The sequence below is a fragment of the Monodon monoceros genome, unplaced genomic scaffold (assembly GCF_005190385.1).
Source record: "Monodon monoceros isolate NGI ecotype Baffin Bay Population unplaced genomic scaffold, NGI_Narwhal_1 Super_Scaffold_21, whole genome shotgun sequence".
Classification (NCBI taxonomy): domain Eukaryota; kingdom Metazoa; phylum Chordata; class Mammalia; order Artiodactyla; family Monodontidae; genus Monodon; species Monodon monoceros.
The window spans coordinates 37,453,337-37,473,617 of NW_021703778.1; the positions used below are offsets into that span (position 1 = coordinate 37,453,337).

General features: G+C 52.0%; 1 protein-coding gene across 1 annotated transcript; it reads left to right on the forward strand.

Annotated features, from left to right (window-relative positions):
- Positions 1-67: 67 nt before the first annotated feature.
- ANPEP (alanyl aminopeptidase, membrane) lies at positions 68-19,551 on the forward strand. Its single transcript, XM_029239412.1, has 20 exons — positions 68-1,660; positions 2,191-2,333; positions 2,443-2,582; positions 3,010-3,136; positions 3,224-3,378; positions 3,641-3,754; positions 3,854-3,997; positions 4,177-4,242; positions 4,366-4,431; positions 6,010-6,185; positions 6,450-6,529; positions 7,839-7,972; positions 8,092-8,147; positions 9,074-9,221; positions 12,372-12,463; positions 12,921-13,031; positions 13,159-13,326; positions 14,055-14,195; positions 14,620-14,701; positions 18,940-19,551. The coding sequence occupies exons 1-20, from the start codon at positions 1,044-1,046 to the stop codon at positions 19,087-19,089; spliced, it is 2,910 nt and encodes a 969-aa protein (XP_029095245.1). The 5' UTR covers positions 68-1,043; the 3' UTR covers positions 19,090-19,551.
- Positions 19,552-20,281: the final 730 nt, after the last annotated feature.

The window sequence follows — 20,281 nt, forward strand, 5'->3', positions numbered from 1 at the left end:
AGGGTGAGTTGGATGTTGGGGTGAGGGTCAGGTGATATTGAGGTCTGAGGAACTGGGCTGGCAGATGGGAAGGGTGACGATGAACATCATATTCCTGTAAGAACATATTATATTGAGCATGATAAGTAATATCTTCCTTTCTACCAAGGATAGAATGGTTGACCTCTGAGTAAGAAAGAAGGGAAGGGAAGGATTTTCAGGTTCTACTATATGGTATTTAATATGTTTTCTCATTAAATCTGTTCAACAAATCTGAGAAGTAAATACTATTATTTATGTACGAGGAAAGGGGTCTCAGAAAAGTAAAATTACCTGCCCAAGGTCATGGCTGGGAAGAGGTTAAGCCTCCACCAGCCTCCTCTCTTAAAAAAAAGAAAAAAAAAAGGCAAAACAACTTATTTCATTCTTCTCAGTGAGCTTATAATTGAGGAAAAAGTTTTTGGCAGAAGGGAAAGGGAGGGGAACCTGGAAGAACTCCCTGCTCTGAAAGAATGCAAGGGAGGCTGGGGCCATGTCACTGAGGAGCCCTGGGCATCCATCCAACCACAGGGGTGAACCAATGTGTTCTTGACCCGAGCTAGAAACCAACTCTCCCTTTCTCTTCATCTCCCACCTCCCTGCTCCTGGGAAGTCCTTCTAACCTCCTGGACCTAACCTCGATCCTCCTGTTCTGGTGCCCACTGTCTCAGCTTGCAGGCAGATCCAAGCCACCTGGCCGCTCCCTCTCCCCACTGGGCACGAAGCCTGACGCCTGCCCTTCAGCCCTCGGTGGGCTCCCAGGAAGTCTGCAGCCTGTAACCGGACAGTTTGCTCCCAGCAGGTACCCCTGAGCTGCACTCCGCACACTGTTCCTGGATCTCCTCTCCGAAACCTGGGCAGAGTGTGTTCCCACCCAGTCCGGTGACCTTCGCCTGAGCCCTGGTTAATTTTTGCCCAGTCTGCAGGCTGTGGGGCTCCTCCCCTTCAGAGATATAAGCCTGGCCCGAGGCTGCCCTGTTCCCCACCGGTCCTGAGCCTCCCCAAGCTCCCTCTGCACCCTCACCATGGCCAAAGGATTCTACATATCCAAGGCTCTGGGCATCCTGGGCATCCTCCTGGGCGTGGCGGCCATAGCCACTATCATCGCTCTGTCTGTGCTGTATGCCCAGGAGAAGAACCAGAATGCCGGGTACGCCACCACCGTGGCCCCTACGAGCCCCGCGACCAAGCTGACAACCACCATCACCGCGGCCACCACCTTGGACCAGAGCAAGCCATGGAACCGATACCGCCTACCCACGACACTGTTGCCTGACTCCTACAGTGTGACACTGAGGCCCTACCTCACTCCCAATAAGAATGGCCTGTATATCTTCAAGGGCACAAGCATCGTCCGCTTCATCTGCAAGGCCCCCACTGACGTCATCATCATCCATAGCAAGAAGCTCAACTACACCAAAACCCAGGGGCACATGGTGGCCCTGCGGGGCGTGGGGGCCTTCTCGGCCCCCCACATCGACAGGACCGAGCTGGTAGAGCCCACGGAGTATCTGGTGGTACACCTCAAGGGCTCGCTGGAGGCAGGCAGAATGTACGAGATGGAGAGTACATTTCAGGGGGAGCTGGCCGACGACCTGGCAGGCTTCTACCGCAGCGAGTACATGGAAGGCAATGTCAAAAAGTAAGTCAGAGCTGGGTCTGCTGGGGGGCAGATCCTAGGTGCTGAGGCAGAGCTGGACCCTGGGAGCCAAGGAAGGGCTTGGGTTCGGGGCCTTTGAACCTTCGGGAGTCCTTGGCTGGCCCATCACTCCATCTGCAGCTCCGGTAGAGCAGCTACCAAGACAATCGACCCTTTCCCGGAGGGCTCCTCTATACTTTATTAGGGAGTAGGGATGAGAGATGAAAGTGCCCCTTGGATAGATAGGAAAACAGGCTCTGAGGAAAGAAATTTGCCAAGGTTTCCCAGCCAATACAGGGATGGAGCCTGCCAGGACTTTGACCCTGAGTCCAGAAGGAGCTCTGCTCTCCCACGTCAGCTGGCCTGTTGGCCTAGAGGCGGCCTGGGGGAGGTGGGGAGGGCAGGGATTAGGCCAGGCAGCATCTGTGCACCCCGTCCCTGCACACCCAGCAACACCCTACAGCCCCAGCCCCGCACACCCACACGGGCACAGGCATTAAGCTGGCACACCCTCTAACCCCCGCTTCGGGCAGGGTGCTGGCCACGACACAGATGCAGTCTACAGATGCCCGGAAATCCTTCCCGTGCTTTGACGAGCCGGCCATGAAGGCCACATTTAACATCACCCTCATCCACCCCAGCGGATTCACGGCCTTGTCCAACATGCCGCCCAAAGGTGAGCAGGTCTGGCTGGGGCCACACATCCTCGGAAAGCAGACCCCCAGGGCTGGGGCACAGGGCAGGGAGAGGGCACAACTCCACATGCCTGCGTGCTTCCTGCCCAGGTCCCAGTGTCCCGTTTGTAGAAGACCCCAACTGGAACGTCACTGAGTTCAAAACCACGCCTGTAATGTCCACATACCTTCTGGCCTACATCGTGTGCGAGTTCACGAGTGTGGAGACAACGGAACCCAACAACGTCCAGGTATGGAGCTGAGGCCACCTATCCTTCCTCGGGATTGGTCCTGGCCTGGGAGATATTCCTATTTATCCTCATCCTTGTCCCAGCCCCTGAGTTGCTAGGCAGTGTTTGAATCCCAGTTCTGAGTGATCTTGGGCAAATGCCTTAGGTTCTCTGACCCTCCGTCTCTGCATCTGAAAAGTGGGACCCTCCTCATGAAGGGAGTTCCCGACTCCTGGGTGCCAGACAGATGGTGTCTATGGCTATTGTTGTTCCCCAAAGGCCCCTGCCTGTGACTCAAGGCTCTGAAGAGACACCCCTGCCCTCTCCTCCGCTGACCAAGCCTCCCAGTTTAACCTAGTTGGTCCCCCAGCCTGCCAGGCCTTGGGACTCGGCCCACCTGCACCAGGACCCAAGAAGGGCCCCTGACCTACCTCTGTCTTCTTTGCAGGTCCGGATCTGGGCTCGGCCTAATGCAACTGCAGAGAACCATGGCAGTTATGCCCTGAACGTGACAGGTCCCATCCTAAACTTCTTTGCCAATCATTTTGATACACCCTACCCACTCCCAAAATCTGGTGAGTGAGGTACCTCGCATTGGGGGGAAGTGGATGGGTCTCCCCTCATAGCCCGAGGCCATCCCACCAACAGCCTGGACTCCCCAGACCAGGTTGCCTTGCCCGACTTCAACGCCGGTGCCATGGAGAACTGGGGGCTGGTGACCTACCGGGAGAACTCGCTGCTGTTTGACCCACAGGCCTCCTCCAGCAGCAACAAAGAGCGGGTTGTCACTGTGATTGCTCACGAGCTGGCCCACCAGGTAGCCCCCCAATCATGGGGAGTGCAGACAAAGAACGAGGGGGGCTCTGGGAGGAGACGGCACAAGTTGTGGCTCCGTCCTTGGCAGCTGAGAAGGGAAGAGTTCCACCTGGCAGGGTGTCAGGGAGGAGAGTCACGATGATGTCGGTGAAGCCGAGCTCAAGACTGGCACACTGGGAACACTCGGTGAAGGGTAGCTCTGGGTACCGTTAGTGACTGCAAGGTGCGAGTGGCTTGCCGGGCTGACCTCCCCTCCCCCACAGTGGTTTGGGAACTTGGTGACCCTGGCCTGGTGGAATGATCTTTGGCTGAACGAGGGCTTTGCCTCCTACGTGGAGTACCTGGGTGCTGACTATGCAGAGCCCACCTGGAACCTGGTGAGCCCGCTGCCCAGGGACCTCTGGGATCTGGGATGGGGGAAGACCTGGGTCACCCCCTCCCAGGCCAGTCTCCTGATGGCTGCTGGGGATTTGCAGAAAGACCTCATGGTGCCGAACGAGTTGTACCATGTGATGGCTGTGGACGCGCTGGCCTCCTCCCACCCCCTGACCACCCCTGCCAAGGAGGTCAACACACCCGCCCAGATCAGCGAGATGTTTGACTCCATCTCCTACAGCAAGGTGCTGCCCAGCCCCCACGCTGGTCCTGAGATAGTAGGGTCATGGGAAGGGAGGTGGGATCTCGGCCCACAGGGGCCCACTGAAGCTGGGGGCTCCGGGAGCACCTGTCCCAGCCCAATGGGGACACAGGGTCTCCTGCTGGCTCGGCGCAGCCTTCTGAGCCCCCTCTCCTCCACCAGGGAGCCTCGGTCATCAGGATGCTTTCTGAGTTCCTGACTGAGGACGTGTTCAGGAAGGGCCTGGCGGTGAGTACCCTTGGCCAGCCATAGGGTGGGAGGTGTTTCCTCCAAGCCCCAGCCTACCACAGAGGCTGAGTGGTAGAGCCTGGGGCAGCAGCTTTACCCTCACTGTGCCCTGTCTTTCCACAGTCCTACTTGCATGCCTTTGCCTATCAGAACACCACCTACCTGGACCTGTGGGAACACCTGCAGATGGTCAGTAACAACCAGCTCCCCTGAAGCCATTCTGTGGGGGTCCTGAGATGCTGAAAGTCCTTGGGGGCAGCACACGTGTAAGAGAATGTGCCCAGCTCCACTGCTTACCCTCCCAGGCAGGCCACCTGGAGGCTTGGTTGCTCATCTGTAAAATGGGCGCAATGATGTCTCCTTGAAGGAGGTGTTACGAGAGCCTGGGTCACAAGCCCTGGCAGGCAGCCCCCCTCACGCTACAGTGAGCTCTGTGAGGGCAGCTGAGGAGTGCCATCATCTGAGTAGCGAGGAAACGGGCTCTTATGGTTCCCAAGCCCAAGCCTTCCTCTCCCTGGAACTTTGGAGCCAGTCATTCACCTACTCAGCATTCCTGGCTGCCCTGTGCCCCAGCTGGCCCCTCCCAGACATGACTTTGCACACACCAGCACCCTCGGCGCGCTCTCTGACCCTCCTATCCAGCCTCACCTTGCATTCCTGTCCATTCAGACCCTGAGTGGCCCCTGTCTTTGGGCAAACCCTCTGACCACTCCCACCCTCCCGCCTGCCCCTCCTCCCCACCTCTCTTGAGACTCTCCCCATCATCCCCCGTCATGTCTTCTCCTTCACGGCGGCCCCCACCCCTTCTCTGTGGCCCTGGTCAGCCCTACTGATCCCCCCATATGCCTGTGCTCCATGACCAGCCTGACCAGGGAGGGGAGGCCCAGGGCCTTGTCACAGAGTCACAGCTGGGCTCCAGGGCCCTCCTGGCCAGTCTCCAGCCCGACATCCATCTGCCACGAGGCCGGTCCACCTCCCACACCTCCCACAGCGTCAGTCCCTCCCCTCCGCTTCCACTGTCTTCCTTGCCCAGCCTCAGTTTCCAGCGCCTTCCTTTCTTCCGAAGCCAAGCCCTCCTCCACACCAGCACCCCTCCAGCTCCATCTGCCCCTCCCTCTTTCCCTGAGCCCCTTCTCTCTGCAGCCCCCCTAGAGATGCCCTCTTCCTCAGCTTGCACCTTCCGACAGGGTCTTCTGCCCTCTATTTACGCTGTTCTTAGTTTTTTATTTTCTCAGTTATTATCAGATGTGGTTGGTTTTCTGTTATTATTATGAAAGCAATGCACACACATGGAAAAAGATGAAAAGAGATTTAAGACAATAACAACCACCCTAAGCCCATCCCCAGACCCTCATCCAGGTGCGTTTCCTTCACATCGCCACGACCCTCTCCTTCGCGCTGCCTGTGACATGGGGACACTGGTTTTCCTTCCTCTCTGTCTCCTCTCCCTGCCTGTCCTCCCGGGTTTGTTCAGGCTGAGCCATGGGCATCCTGGGTGCCCCTCCCTGACACACACACACCTGAGGGTGGATCACAGAATGGGAGGCCACATAGATTTGCTTAATCAAAGTGGAATGAACCAGAGGCTGGGAAGCTCTTGGCTTGTCCAGCACTGGGCAGCCGAGGAGACAGAGAGCCGGGCTGGGACCCCAGCTCCTGCCTCCCAGCAAAGTGGTACCACTAAGGGGAGGCCAAGGGTGCAAGGGGAGGGTGGGTGGGTGGGAGAATGGCAGTCGCTGATGGCCGCACCATATCCCTCTGCCCAAGGCTGTAAACAATCAGTCGACCGTCAAGCTGCCAGACACCGTGCGTGCCATCATGGACCGCTGGACCCTGCAGATGGGCTTCCCTGTCATCACTGTGGACACCAAGACAGGGAGCATCTCCCAGAAGCACTTCCTCCTTGACCCCGAGTCCAACGTCACCCGCCCCTCAGTGTTCAAGTGAGCAGATGAGGTCACTGAGACAGGCGTCCTAGTGAGGGTTCTGAGGGGCAGTTGCTCTGGGACCCTCTGACCATAGCAGGGCCTGGCCCGCTGTGGCCCTGCCATAGTGGCTGTAGACAGTCTCCTTCCTGGGCCAGGAGAATGGGGGCGTTTTAGTGCCAGAGTTGGGCAGAAACTGGAAGTCCGGGCAAGGCTGTTCTTTGCTGGCAGTGCCCAAGAGCTGCCGTTTCTCACACCTGGCCTCTGGATCTCTTGTTGCAGCTACCTGTGGATTGTTCCCATCTCATCTATCAGAGATGGCAGCCTGCAGGGCCACTACTGGCTTCCGGGCAACGCAAGAGGTAATCCAGCCCTGCCCTAGTGGACAGCAGCCCCATCCCATACTCCCAGGTCCTGGCCCATGTTCTGGGGTTATGGCAGGCCTCAGCCAGAGCTTCCTTCATCGTTTCATTCAACAAATGGAGCCAGCTTCTTTGGTTCTAATTTCTACGCTGTGTGACCCTGGCCAAGTTACCATCTCTCTCTGGTCTCCATTTCCCCATCTATACAATGGGGCTAGGAACAATATCTACCCCATTGAGTTGTGTGAAGGTTAAAGAGGAGGATTCCCATGAAATGTTTAAAACAGTGCCTGGCACGTAGTATGAGCAGTTCTACTCTGCCAGGCACTGAGGAAACCAAGGTCAAGGCAAGTCATCCTCTACCTAAGCCAAGGCTGCAGGTGAAGGGAAGGAAGACAAGCAGTTCAAACGTTCCAGCGCTGTGCTGAGTGCTTTAACAGAGGCATATGTGGCCTCTGGGGTACTGGGGCAGGTGGGTAGGGAGCGGGGAATAGGGAGCTTCAACTTCATGGAGAGGTCAGGAAACACTTCCTGGAGGAGGTGAGCTGAGTCAGAGTAAGAGCAGGAGTTCGCCAGGCTAATGGCAGCAGAGGGAAGCAGTCCAGGCAGAGTCAAGAGCAAGTGCGAGGCTTGAGGTAGGAGAGAGCTCGGGGACCGAGTGTGGCTCGGGCAGAGGTGCGCCCTCGGTGAAGCTGAAGCGGGTCCCTGCAGGCTGCAGGAGACAATGGCTATGTCCTCGGGCCGGGAGGAGCTGGGACAGGTGGGAAGTGGGAAAGCCATTGGGTCTGACCTGCAGTTATGGAAGGATCCCCTCTGGCTGCCAGGAGAAAGGGTGGAGGGAGAGCCGTGAGGAGGGGGCACAGAGCCCCCAGGAAGAGATGAGCAGTGCTGGGGGGCTAACTGGATGGGAGGCACTGCCTGGGTGTGATGGCACTGTTACAAGTGGAGAGGTGGGAGGAGGAGGGGGTGGAGGGGGAGAGGCCGCCTGGGGAGTTGAGTCTGAGTGGCCGGGGGTGTGCCGATGGAGTTGTCCCGGTGGATGCCACTGACCTGGCCACACAGAGCCTGTGGGAGGCAGGGCGGCCACTGAGGTTCAGAGATGGCAACTGGTCTGTCCAAGGTCCGCGGCCAGAGTCGGGCCCCGGCAGCCAGTCCTACCCCTCTTCTCCGCCCCTCTCCTTGGCGTTGGCCCAGCGGCGTGAGGGCCGGCTGCTGCCAGGCTGCAGTGGAGGCTGCTCTGCCGAGGCCTGGGTCAGGTCAGCCTGTGGCCTTCTGAGCAGCCCTGCCCAGCTCTGGTCTCTCCCCACAGCCCAGCACAATCTGTTCAAAACCGGAGCAGAAGAGTGGGTCCTGCTTAACGTCAACGTGACGGGCTATTACCAGGTGAACTACGATGAGAACAACTGGAGGAAGATTCAGAGTCAGCTGCAGAGAAGACCACCGGTGGGTACCTGCCGCCCCACCCATCCCCTGCCCGAGGCCCAGCCCCACGACGGGGTCCCAGACTGCAGGGCCTGCCCGCACCGCCAGCCCGAGGTCACACGCTCTGTTGCCCCTTCTAGACCATCCCTGTCATCAATCGGGCACAGGTCATCTACGACAGCTTCAACCTGGCCAGGTGAGTGCTCAGCCATGGAAGCCTGGAGACTTGGTGAGTGTGGTTCCATAGTGAGAGCCAGTGCTGCCTGCCGCCGTCCTCACCGTGTGCCAGGCTCAGCACCGTGGGCTCCCTGTGCTTGTGCACACCCCTCCCTTGGCCCCATGTCCCCGGAGATTGTCAGTGTCACAGCCCATACTTCCCAGAGAAGGACTCTGAGATTCAGAGCTTGAGTACCCTGCCTGAGGTCACACATTAGCCCATGACAGCCAGACGCAGTCCTGTCCAACTCCAAAACCACAGTGCACTCCACGGCACCAAGGTTTTCCGGAGGGCTACCTATGGCCCAGGCCACCATGCTCAGTGCTAAGAAAGATACGGGAAGGACAGGATAGAAGAGATGCAGCATGGATAAACAGGTATTTATTGAGCAGCTGCTGTGTTCATGAGCACCAGTAGGTGCCAAGTTCTTAGACATAAGTGATGTCACCCATAGACATGGACATTTATGAACCAAATATGCACAGATGGCCTGAGGAGGTGGAGGGAGGAAAGACCAGAGAGCCAAGCAATCAGAGAAGAGGTGGGCAGAGTAAATAGCACAGGTTTCTTGTCTTTTTGAATTTCTGATCTGTCTCCTGTGGGCTGTGTGGCCTTAGGCAAGGCACTTTACCTCTCTGAGCCTCAGTTTCCTCACCTGTAAAATGGGGATAATGAGCAAGGAAATGTGACTGGCAGTGGGTGAGGGCCAGGCCTGGGCTGGCCTCGTTTGTGGCACCACCCAGCATCCACATCCCTCACCCCTACCCCCAGCCCCACCCCTGGTGAATGCTGGAGTTGGCTCAGTTGGGCCTCTGGGACCTCAGGCTCTAGGAGGAGGTTGGGGTTCCCACAGTGAGGCTGGACTGGGTGGGGGTGCTTACTTGAGCCCCTCTGTCTGTTCCCAGTGCCCGTATAGTCCCTGTCACCCTGGCGCTGAACAACACCCTCTTCCTGAAAAACGAGAGAGAGTACATGCCCTGGCAGGCCGCCCTGAGCAGCCTGAGGTACTTCAAGCTCATGTTCGACCGATCCGAGGTCTACGGCCCCATGAAGGTACAGAGGGGCATGGCAGGGTTCAAGGACCAATTCCCCAGTGCCTGAAATTATACCATAAGGAAGTGAATAGAAACATTGCCTGGAATGGTGAAACACGCCAAGTCCTTGGCAGTGGTGAGAGAGTAGGAGGGATATAGGGTGAAGGGAGCAGGGATTGAGAAGGTGAGCAGGTTGGGCACAGCAAAGAAAGGACACAGACTTCTAGCAAGGTTTGCTTGATTTGGAAATTAGCAAATCCTTCTTTCAGAAGGCAACAGAAAAAGCCACAGAACAGGAAGGGGGTGGGAGTGAGGGAGAAGGCCTTTTACCAGCTGTGTGGACTCAGGCAATCCTCTTCAGACCCAGAGAACCCCTCTGTGAAAGGAGCGGGCCTGTGCCTGCCTAGCCTGCCCTGAGGGCCTGGAGGGGGATGCCGATGTTAACAGTTTTGAAGCTTGGGGGCACGGGCAGGGAGGATCAGAGGGAAGCTGCTTGCTCTGGATCCATAGCTGAACCCATAAGGATGTTCATTGAAGTGCAGTTTATAAAAGACAAGAAAACCAAAAATACTCCAATGTCCAACAGTTGGAGTTGGTTAAGTAAACTAGAATATCCATTTGATGGGATATTATGTAGTCATTAAGAATGTTTTTCACATGATTAACTAACTGTTATGGTAAATGAGGTTTTAACTCACTTTAAACTCATTAACCTACCTACACCTTGGATTCACCCCATCCTCCTAATGTAGTAAAATCACAGTATTTGGTCAACTCAGTATTCAGCATTTACTTTATGTGATTATTTAAATATCATTCTCCACTGAGCCACATAAAGTACCATGTTTGTGTCTCCTTTTTTATACATCTTATACAAATGTATCAGATAATACATTAATTTTGCTTTTTCCTGGAGGCATCCCTCCTGGTGCCCTCTGTCGGCCTGCTCCCTTCTAGAACTGCTACTCAGCTCGCATGCTGGGAGGCTCTCCATTGTTGCATCTCTTGTTTCCTGAACCCATGGATTCTTCCTTGAGTTTTCTCTCTATTAGGGGAGCACATCTTCCAGTTTTGGAGAAAGGGCTCATAAGAGGTGGATTTTTTCAGGTAGATTGTCTGAAATGTCTTTATTCCACCTTCACACTGCATTGAGAGTTTGCTTGGGTTTAGAAGTTTCTAGGTTGAGGGACTTCCCTGGCGGTCCAGTGGTTAGGACTCTGTGCTTCCACTGTAGGGGGAATGGGTTCAATCCCTGATCAGGGAACTAAGATCCCACATGCCTCACAGCATGGCCAAAAAAATTAAAAAAAAAAAAAAAAGTAGTTTCTATTTTGGAAATTATTCCTCAGGAAATTTCAGGTCTTGCTCCATTGACATCAAACCTCTCATGTTTCTGTTGAGAAGCCCATGGCCTTTCTTATTTCCAGTTCTTTGAATGTGGCCAGGTTCCCCTTCTGGAAGCTGTGGGCTCTTCTCTCCATGCTGGTGGTCCTTCATGCAGGCCTTTCTTATCCTTCTACATTTTCAACCTGGACAACTTTGCATTGCTCCTTTAAACTTTCTTCCTCTCCTTTTTCCCCCAGTTCTCTCTTTCTGGGACACTTGTTAATCCAGTTCACTGCCCTTACATTGGTCCTCTAGTTTTCTTCTCTCCTATTTTCCGGCTTGTTGACTTCTTGTTCTGACCTCTGGGATATGCCCTCAGTTTAGCACACCGCCTCTCCTCATTTTTTCTATCATATATTTAAGTTTCCAAGTGCTATTCCTGGCTCCAGCGTCCTATGCAATATCTTCCCTGAACTCTTGGAAGATATTTACCATAGGCTTTTATGAAGTTTTCTTTTTCTTTCACTGACTTGTTTCCTCCAAGTCTTCTGTCTGTTTTGATCTCCTCTTTCAAGTTGGAAGCTGAGCTGCCCCTTTGAATTTGAGAGTGAGGCAGTGGTTGAAAGCTCCACGAGGAGGTGGAGTTTGTCACCTGCAGTCTTGTTATGGGGTGACTAAGTAACTCCTCGTGGGGACCCTCAAAAATTAATATCTGTGACTGTGTTCCCTTGAGACCATTCAGTCTCCAGAGTGATCCTCTGTCTTGTGCAGTTTAGGCTCACTTTCTGGGATCAGGGTGGGGAAGGAAACTGGGGGGGTACCTCCATTTAGGCTGTAAACTTTCACCTCTGGACCTCTCTGCAATTCAGCAACCCTCCCACTGTGTCTGGGGACCCTAGTGCTGAGCCCCTCTGATTCAGCCTTACTCATGGGAGAGGGAGGGGTGTTGCTTGAGGCAGGGAAGGAAGTGGGCGCTTGAGGGTTTAATTAGTCCCTCTACAGACTTGGACTCCATTGCCCTGTTCACAGCCCGGCCTCACTCCTGTCCCCTGCACACCCATCCCTCTAATCCCGAGCCTCGCCACAGCAAGTCTCCTTGCTTCTGTCTCCATCTCCCCCATGGCAGGTGCTCTGCTGCAGACCCCCGCCTTGGCCAAGCCTGTTCCATCTCCCTCTCTCCACCTCCCAGCTCCTACACTGTGTGGCCGTCTCATCCACTGTTGTTTCCTTTCCAATTCTCTTTGCTCTTGGGGGTTTATTCCTTTAACGTTTGGATGCGGATTCTGGTTGACACACATGATAATCTACTCTACTGAACCAGCGTCTGCAAAGGAGTTTAGTAACATAGGTTGGGCCTTACACGACAATGCCAGCTAAAAGAACAGCATGCAGAATTGTAGATATGCTGGGTAGAAAAGAGAAAGGAAGGGGCAAACTCACCAATTTGGGAGTCATGGATTTGGTAAGTTCTGGGGTGGTTAGTATTTTCTGCCTATGCTTTACAGTGTTTTCTAAATTCCCCACAATAAAGGCAGAATACTTATGATCAGGTGGTGGGGGATGGTAGGCCCTAAAACTATATTAGGAAATGGTGATACTTAGACATCAGTGTCAGAACTGGTTGAGGAGAAAGAATCTCAGATCAGTCATCTGAGACCTGAACTAGCGCCAGCTCCTTTGACCACTATCTGGCCTTGGGCGAGGCCCTTAGCCTCTGGCCTCTTGCTTCTGTAGCCATTAGCCCTTGCTACACTTGCCCACCCACATCAGAGGCTCTGTGGGGCTCCAGGTGGGTCAGGCATGAGTCTCTTCTTTGAGGCTGTTCATGTTTTCTTTTTCCCAGAATTACCTCAGGAATCAGGTTGGACCCCTCTTCCTATATTTTGAAAATCTCACCCAAAACTGGACTATGCGCCCAGAAAGCCTGATGGACCAGTGAGTATGACCTCTCTTGGGCCTGGAGATCACAGGTGGCCCAGGCACCCTGACCTGGGAAGTCCAGAGCAAGTCCTAGCAGCATTCTCCTCTGAAGTTCCCAACTCCTGGCTGGACCAGGGCCACCAGTCAGGGAGAGACCCACCCACCCACTAGGAATAGGGAGCCCTGCCCTGAGGCTCTATGTGGCCTCTTCGTACAAAGGACCAAACTGAAATTTCAAGGTCCCCTCACCGGCATTGTTATTCAGATTCTAGGTGTTGAAGGTGGGGCTGGAGTCTGTGCCCACCCTCCCTGGGCTGCCCAAGGCAAGAAGCAAAGAGGGGGACCCAAAGGGCGGGAGGGCTGCAACCTTAGAGCCCCAGCCCTGCTGCCCTTCCTGGAGTTGTGTGTCAGCAGGGGAGTCTTTGCCAGAGTCAGAGCCAGGCATGCTGACAGAGTGTCACCCCTGGGGCAGGTACAATGAGATTAATGCCATCAGCACTGCCTGCTCCAATGGGCTGCCTAAGTGTGAGGAGCTGGCCAAGAACCTTTACAACCAGTGGATGGAGAACCCCCAAAATAACCCGTGAGTGTGTCCCCTGCTTGTCTCCTGATCTTTATCTGTCCCTCAAGCTCACAGCCCTGCCCTCATCAGACCCTCGTCCTGCCCTCCCTGCTGCTACTCTACCCCTGACACCCTGACCCCACACCAGGATCCATCCCAACCTGCGGTCCACCATCTACTGCAACGCCATCGCCCAGGGCGGCCAGGAAGAGTGGGACTTCGCCTGGAGGCAGTTACGAGAAGCCCGCCTGGTTAATGAAGCTGACAAACTCCGCTCAGCGCTGGCCTGCACCAACCAGGTCTGGCTCCTGAACAGGTGAGGACCAGAGCTGGACGGGGCTGGGTGAGTTCCCCTCCCCGCCGGGGACCAGGCTCCCAATGTGGGGGAGAAAGAACCAGCCAGGCGTCCACACTCTCCTCCGTGGGATCCTCGCAAACCTGTGCAGTGGAGCAGTGTGTTTCCCAGTTTTACAGATGAGGACACTGAGGCTCAAAGAAGCAAAACAACTTGCCCAAAGTCTAGAAGCTTTACTAAGTGAGAAAAACAAGATTTGAATCTGGATCTGGGTCCACGTCCTGTGCTTTTAACTGCTGCAGTCTCCTAGCCTTTACCTCTCTGTCAAGGGCTGTGGTGCACCTGGACCTGAGGCCTTCTGGACATCCAGCTGGGCACCCCCCAAACCCTTGGATGAGGGCTCCTGGCTCCCACTGTGTGCCTCATATGCCATCTTCTGTACTTCAGTAAAGAAGAGCTACCCTCAATGTCAAAGACAGGAGTGGCCATCCTACCTGGTGCAGCGCTTACCCCTTCCTTCGTTCATTCATCGTCAGATATTTATCAAGCACTTGGTCTATGTCAGTATGATACCTAGCATAGCCAGTGACCCTGCTTAGGGGACTCAGTGTCCCATCTACAGGAGGGCGGTGGGACCGAGGAGTCTTTAACCCGCAGCATGCTGAAGGCATGTTGAGAGGTTGCAGGAGACGTGCGTGGGGTGGAGGGCAGGGTCCTTTTACTTATTACGCAGCATGTTGTCCTCACAGGTACCTGAGTTACACCCTGAACCCAGACCTCATCCGGAAGCAGGATGCCACCTCCACCATTAACAGCATTGCCAGCAACGTCCTCGGGCAATCTCTGGCCTGGGACTTTGTCCAGAGCAACTGGAAGAAAATCTTTCAGGAGTGAGTCTGCTGAGAGCATGTTAGGGGAAGCGCACACCAAGGCTGCGTCCCCTGGGGGTGGGCTGTGTGCACCAGACCCTGTAGGGTTGGGAGTGGACGGTAGACACTGCATCGGAGTGGTCCAAAAAGAACCCAGCTTGAGGTCGGGAAGGGACAGGAATTGAAAGATGTGGCAGCGGGGCACAGCCGTCCCTTTTCCCACTTGGGGGAAAGAAAGTCTGGCTGGTGGGAGTGTTCTCTGAAGAGATGGGAGCAAGGACACTGCAATCAAACCTGTGTTCAAGTCCCTAGTGGTGTCTCCTTGGACATGTCATTTCATCACATCTACGAGATAGGGACAGTCACAGGGTCCTGTGTCGCCTGCCAGTCACTGAACGTTGGTTCCTGGCCCCCCTCACGGTTCCTCTCTCTCCCTGCCCTGCAGTTACGGCGGTGGTTCCTTCTCCTTCTCCAACCTCATCCAGGCTGTGACCCGAAGATTCTCCACTGAGTTCGAGCTGCAGGAGGTAAGAAGCCCCGGACCTTGGGGCAGCACCCAGAGGCCCATCCCCAGTCTCAAGGGACAGCTGCCACTCAGCTCCCACCGCATGTGTTCACAAGGCAGCGGGGCTCCATGTGGTCAGGCCTTCCTCATGTACAGGGGAAACTGGGTATCCAGACTTTCTAAATGTCACAATTCAATCACAGATATTCATCTTGGAATTTTTGTATAGGCAAAAGGTAAAGAGAATAATATAATGAACCACCACGTACCCGTTACTCAGATTGAACAATTGTTAACATTTGCTGACACTTGTTTGGGGTGGACAGTTTTCAAGCTAATCACTGATATTATATAATTTCACCTATAAACACTTTAGTCATATCTAAAATAAAGGAATTTAAAAACATAATCTATCATTAGCAAATACAAGAAAATTAACAATGCCTTACTATCATCTTATACCCAGGCCATTTTCAAATTCTGTCTTTTTTTTTTTTTTGGCCGTGCCACAGCCGCTTGTGGGATCTTAGTTCCCTGACCAGCAATTGAACCTGTGCCCCCTGCATTGGGAGCACAGAGTCTTAACCACTGGATCACCAGGGAAGTCCCCTATGTTCATGTTTTTGAGTGAACCTCTGTTTTTAGTTCTCGTGGGTGTACACCTAGGAGTGGAATTGCTAGGTCATTTGGTAACTGTGTTTAACTTTTTGAGAAACTGCCAAAATGTTTTCCAAAGCAACTGCACCAACTTACATTCCCACCAGCAATGTATGAAGGTTCCAATTTCTTTATGTTTGGGGGAGAATTGTTATTTTCCTTTTTTAAAAAATTATAGCCATCCTACTGGGTGCAAAGTGGTATCTCACTGTGGTTATGAGTGGCATTTCTCAGATGACTAATGATGTTGAGCATCATTTCATGTGCTTCTTGGCCGTTTGTATATCTTCTTTGGAGAAATGTCTATTCAAATCCTTCACTCATTTTTTTTTTTTTAAATATTTATTTATTTATTTTTGGCTGCATTGGGTCTTCATTGCTGTGCGTGGGCTTTCTCTAGTTGCGGCGAGTGGGGGCTGCTCTTCGTTGCGGTGCACCAGCTTCTCATTGTGGTGGCTTCTCTTGTTGTGGAGCATGGGCTCTAGGCACGCGGGCTCAGTAGTTGTGGCTCGTGGGCTCTAGAGCACAAGCTCAGTAGTTGTGGCACGCGGGCTTAGTTGCTCTGCGGCATGTGGGATCTTCGCGGACCAGGGCTCGAACCCGTGTCCCCTGCCTTGGCAGGTGGATTCTTAACCACTGTGCCACCAGGGAAGCCCCCTTCACTCAGTTTTTAATTGGTGTATTTGTCTTTTTATTGTTGAGTTACAAGAGTTCTTTATATATTCTGGATACCAGGCCCTTATTAGACAAATAATTTGCAAATATTTTCTCCCATTTTGTGGATTGTCTTTTCAGTTTCTTGATAGTGTCTTTGATACACAAAGTTTTCAATTTTTAAAAAAATATTTATTTATTTATTTATTTATGGCTGCATTGGGTCTTCATTGCTGCACGTGGGCTTTCTCTAGTTGCGGCAAGCTGGGGCTACTCTTCGTTGTGGTGCGCGGGCTTCTTGCTGCGGTGGCTTCTCTTGTTGTGGAGCACGGGCTCTAGGCACGAGGGCTTCAGTGGTTGTGGCACGTGGGCTCAGTAGTTGTGGCTTGCAGGCTCTAGAGCACAAGCTCAGTAGTCGTGGTGCAGGGGCTTAGTTGCTCCGGGGCATGTGGGATCTTCCCGACCCAGGGATCGAACCCATGTCCCCTGCATTGGCAGGCGGATTCTTTACCACTGAGCCACCAGGGAAGTCCAAAAGTTTTTTATTTTGATGAAGTCTAACTTTCTATTTTTCTTTTGTTGCTTGTGCTTTATGTGTCATATATAAGAAACAATTACCTAATCCTAGGTCACAAAGATTTACACCTATGCTTTTTACTAAGATTCTTATCATTTTAGCTCTTACATTTAGGAGTGATCAATTTTGACTTAATTTTTGTACATGGTGTAAGGCAGAGGTCCAATTTCATCCCTTTGCATGTGGCTATCCAGTTGTCCCAGTACCATTTATTAAAAGGACTATTCCTTTTTTTTTGTAATATCATTAATTTATTAAAAAATTTTATTGGAGTATAGTTGATTTACAATGTTGTGTCAGTTTCAGGTGTACAGCAAAGTGATTCAGTTATACATATACATATATTCATTCTTTTTCAGATTCTTTTCTCATATAGCTTATCACAGAATATTGAGTAATGCTCCCTGTGCTATACAGTAGGTCCTTGCTGGTTATCTATCTTATATATAGTGGTGTGTGTATATTAATCCCAAGGTCCTGATTTATCTCTCCTGGCCCCCATGTTTCCCCTTTGGTAAGCATAAGTTTGTTTTTGATATCTGTAAGTCTGTTTCTGTTTTGTAAATAAGTTCATTTGTATCATTTAAAAAAAATAGATTCCACATATAAATGTTATCTATGATATTTTTCTTTCTCTGTCTGACTTACTTCATTTAGTATAATCTCTAGGTCCATCCAAGTTGCTGCAAATGGCATTATTTCATTCTTTTTTATGGCTGAGTAATATTCTATTGTAGATATGTACCACATCTTCTTTATCCATTCCTCTGTTGATAAAAGGACTATTCTTTCACCCATTGAATGATCTTGGCACCTTTGTTGAAAATCATTTGACTATAAATTTTAGGGTCTATTTCTGGACTCTCAATTCTATTTCATTGATCTGTTTGTCTTTATGCTAGTACACATTGTCTTAGTTATCATAGATTTGTAGTGAGTTTTGAAATCGGGATTGTGGGCCCTCCAACTTTGTTCTTTTTCAAGATCATTTGGCTATTCTGAATCTTTGCATTTCTTTATGAATTTTAGGATCAGCTTGCCAATTTCTGCAAAAAAATACAGTTGGAATTTTGATAGAGATTGTATTGAATCTGTAGATCAATTTGGGAAGTATTTCCATGTTAGTAATATTAAAACTACCAATCCATTAACACAGATTTATTTGTCATTATTTTTCCTTTTATTTAGGTCTTCTTAATTTTTCTCAACAATATTTTATAGTTTTCAGCATACTGGTCTTGCACTTCTTTTGTCAAATTTATTCCTAAGTATTTTATTGTTTTTGATGCTATTGTAAACGGAACTGTTTTCTTAATTTCTTTTTCAGATTTTTCACAACTAGTGTATAGAAATACAATTGATCTTTGTATATTGCTCTTATATCCTGCAACCTTGTTGAACTCATAAGTTTTAACAGTTGTGCTTTTTTATTTTTCGATTCCTTGGGATTTTCTGTATACAAAATCGTGTCATCTGCAAATAGAGATAGTTTACTTCTTCCTTTCTGGATGCTTTTAATTTCATTTTCTTGCCTAATTGCCCTCGCTACAACCTCCAGTACTAATACATCTTTTAATCTGTAGCATCTCTTTAAAAAAATAACCAACAAAAAAACATTTATTTGCTCAAGCAACTGGGCCATTTGTACTATAGAAATGGCCACATTTTGAATTTGGCTGGTTGCTTCCTTGTGGTGTCTGTTTAATTTGTTCCTCTCTCCTCCCTTGATTGGATTGAGATTGTAATTCATTTAAAAACTGAGGATCAACTCAATAAGAACCTCACAATGAAGATTAAATACCTGTAGGAGCCAGGCTGAACCTTGGGGCAGTCTTTTTTTTTTTTTTTTAATAAATTTATTTATTTATTTATTTTTGGCTGTGTTGGGTCTTTGTCGCTGCATGCAGCCTTTCTCTAGTTGCAGCAAGCAGGGGCTACTCTTAGTTGTGGTGCGCAGGCTTCTCACTGCAGTGGCTTCTCTTGTTGCAGAGCGCGGGCTCTCGGCGTGCGGGCCTGCTTCAGTAATTGTGGCTCGCGGGCTCTAGAGTGGAGGCTCAGTAGTTGTGGCGCATGGGCTTAGTTACTCCGAGGCATGTGGGATCTTCCTGGACAAGGGCTTGAACCCGTGTCCCTTGCATTGGGAGGCGGATTCTTAACCACTGCACCATTACGGAAGTCCAGGGCTGTCATTTTTGACCCCTGCCAGGGAGAGGGAAGGACTGGCCCTGCCTGTCCTGGAGAACAGGCTGTGGTCCCCATTCCCATGTTAGGGGCCCTAACATGGAGGGGGAGGACAGAGGATCTGGCAGCTCTCTCCTCAGGGCTGTGTTAGAGACCTAACCAGGGGCTCAGAATTATCCTTTTCCTCGCAGCTGGAGCAGTTCAAGAAGAACAACATGGATGTAGGCTTCGGCTCAGGCACCCGGGCTCTGGAGCAAGCCCTGGAGAAGACCAAAGCCAACATCAAGTGGGTGAAGGAGAACAAGGAGGTGGTGTTAAAGTGGTTCACAGAACACAGCTAAATAGTCCCTGGTGCTTACAGTCACCTGGCCCCCATGTAAGATGCCCACGTGTGTCTATCCAAGTGGCTCACGGTAGGGCCCCCATTCCTGAAGCCTGAGGCACCCGTGTCATCCCCTTAGGAACAGAGTCTCTGGCCCATGTTCTCTCCACTCTGCCCAGGGGGCCAATCCAGTTTCTGATGGCCAGACTGTCCAAGTGCCTCCCAGCCCCTGCCCCTCATGCCAACCCCACCCCAGGCCTGGCATGGCTCCTGTCACCCAGGGCCCTGGGGCTGATCTCAGGGAAGTCCAGCTCAAGGGCCAGATGAGCAGAGGCCCTTGATGGATGATGGACTGCCTTGGAGGGCTGCCCTGTGCCCTCTCTCACCCTCCCATAAAGACCCTGAACCTGAGGAGTCAACAGAGCACCAGATCTGTATATTTTTCTCTAAGATAAAATATAAATAAAGGATTTCTAGATGAGCTTCCAGACTCATTACTAAACTAGAGCAGGAGTGGATCTGCACAACAGCTAGAGAACCTGGGGTGCGTGGGGGCCTTGGACCCCCAGGAAACATAGGAGGGAAGAAGTACCCAGCCTGCCGGTCCCTCCTAGAACACCTGTATGGCAGTGTCTGCCTGCAGTGTTCATTTCATTGGCAGGATTGAGACTCTGGGTGCTGGGGAACCACTGGAGGTGGAAGGAATGGGGACACAGCAGTCCCCAAGGTGGAGTAGGGCTTGGTGCCAGACACAGAGCAGGTCCTGACAGTGGAGGGAGTGCTTTTCCAGAAAGCAGAAGTTTCCATGGTTTCAGAAGCTAGGATTTGCACCTGAACTAGCGTAAGGCAAGTTCAGGGAGCAGGGTGCTGGCTGGGCCCCTCTTCCTGCACTGCAGCCAGCACACCTGGGAGAGTGAGAGAAAAGGGCTCACGGTAAGGGCAGCAAGCCCTGGGTCCAGGCCTGGTGTGACCACTCACTGGCCAAGGGCATGTCCTGCCGCCTCTCCAGGATCCCTGGGTGGCATATCAGTTTGTAAAGTGGTTGTTTTCAAGAGTAGCATACAGAAAAAGGCAGGTGCTCTCCAGATCACCTGGGGCAGCCAGTGATCAGGGCCAACTCTGAGGAGAAGGTCTGGGACCCGCAGGGCTCCACGGCCCACATCAGCCTCGGTGGAAATTTCTTGGCAAAGGAGGTCCAGCTGAGCACCCAA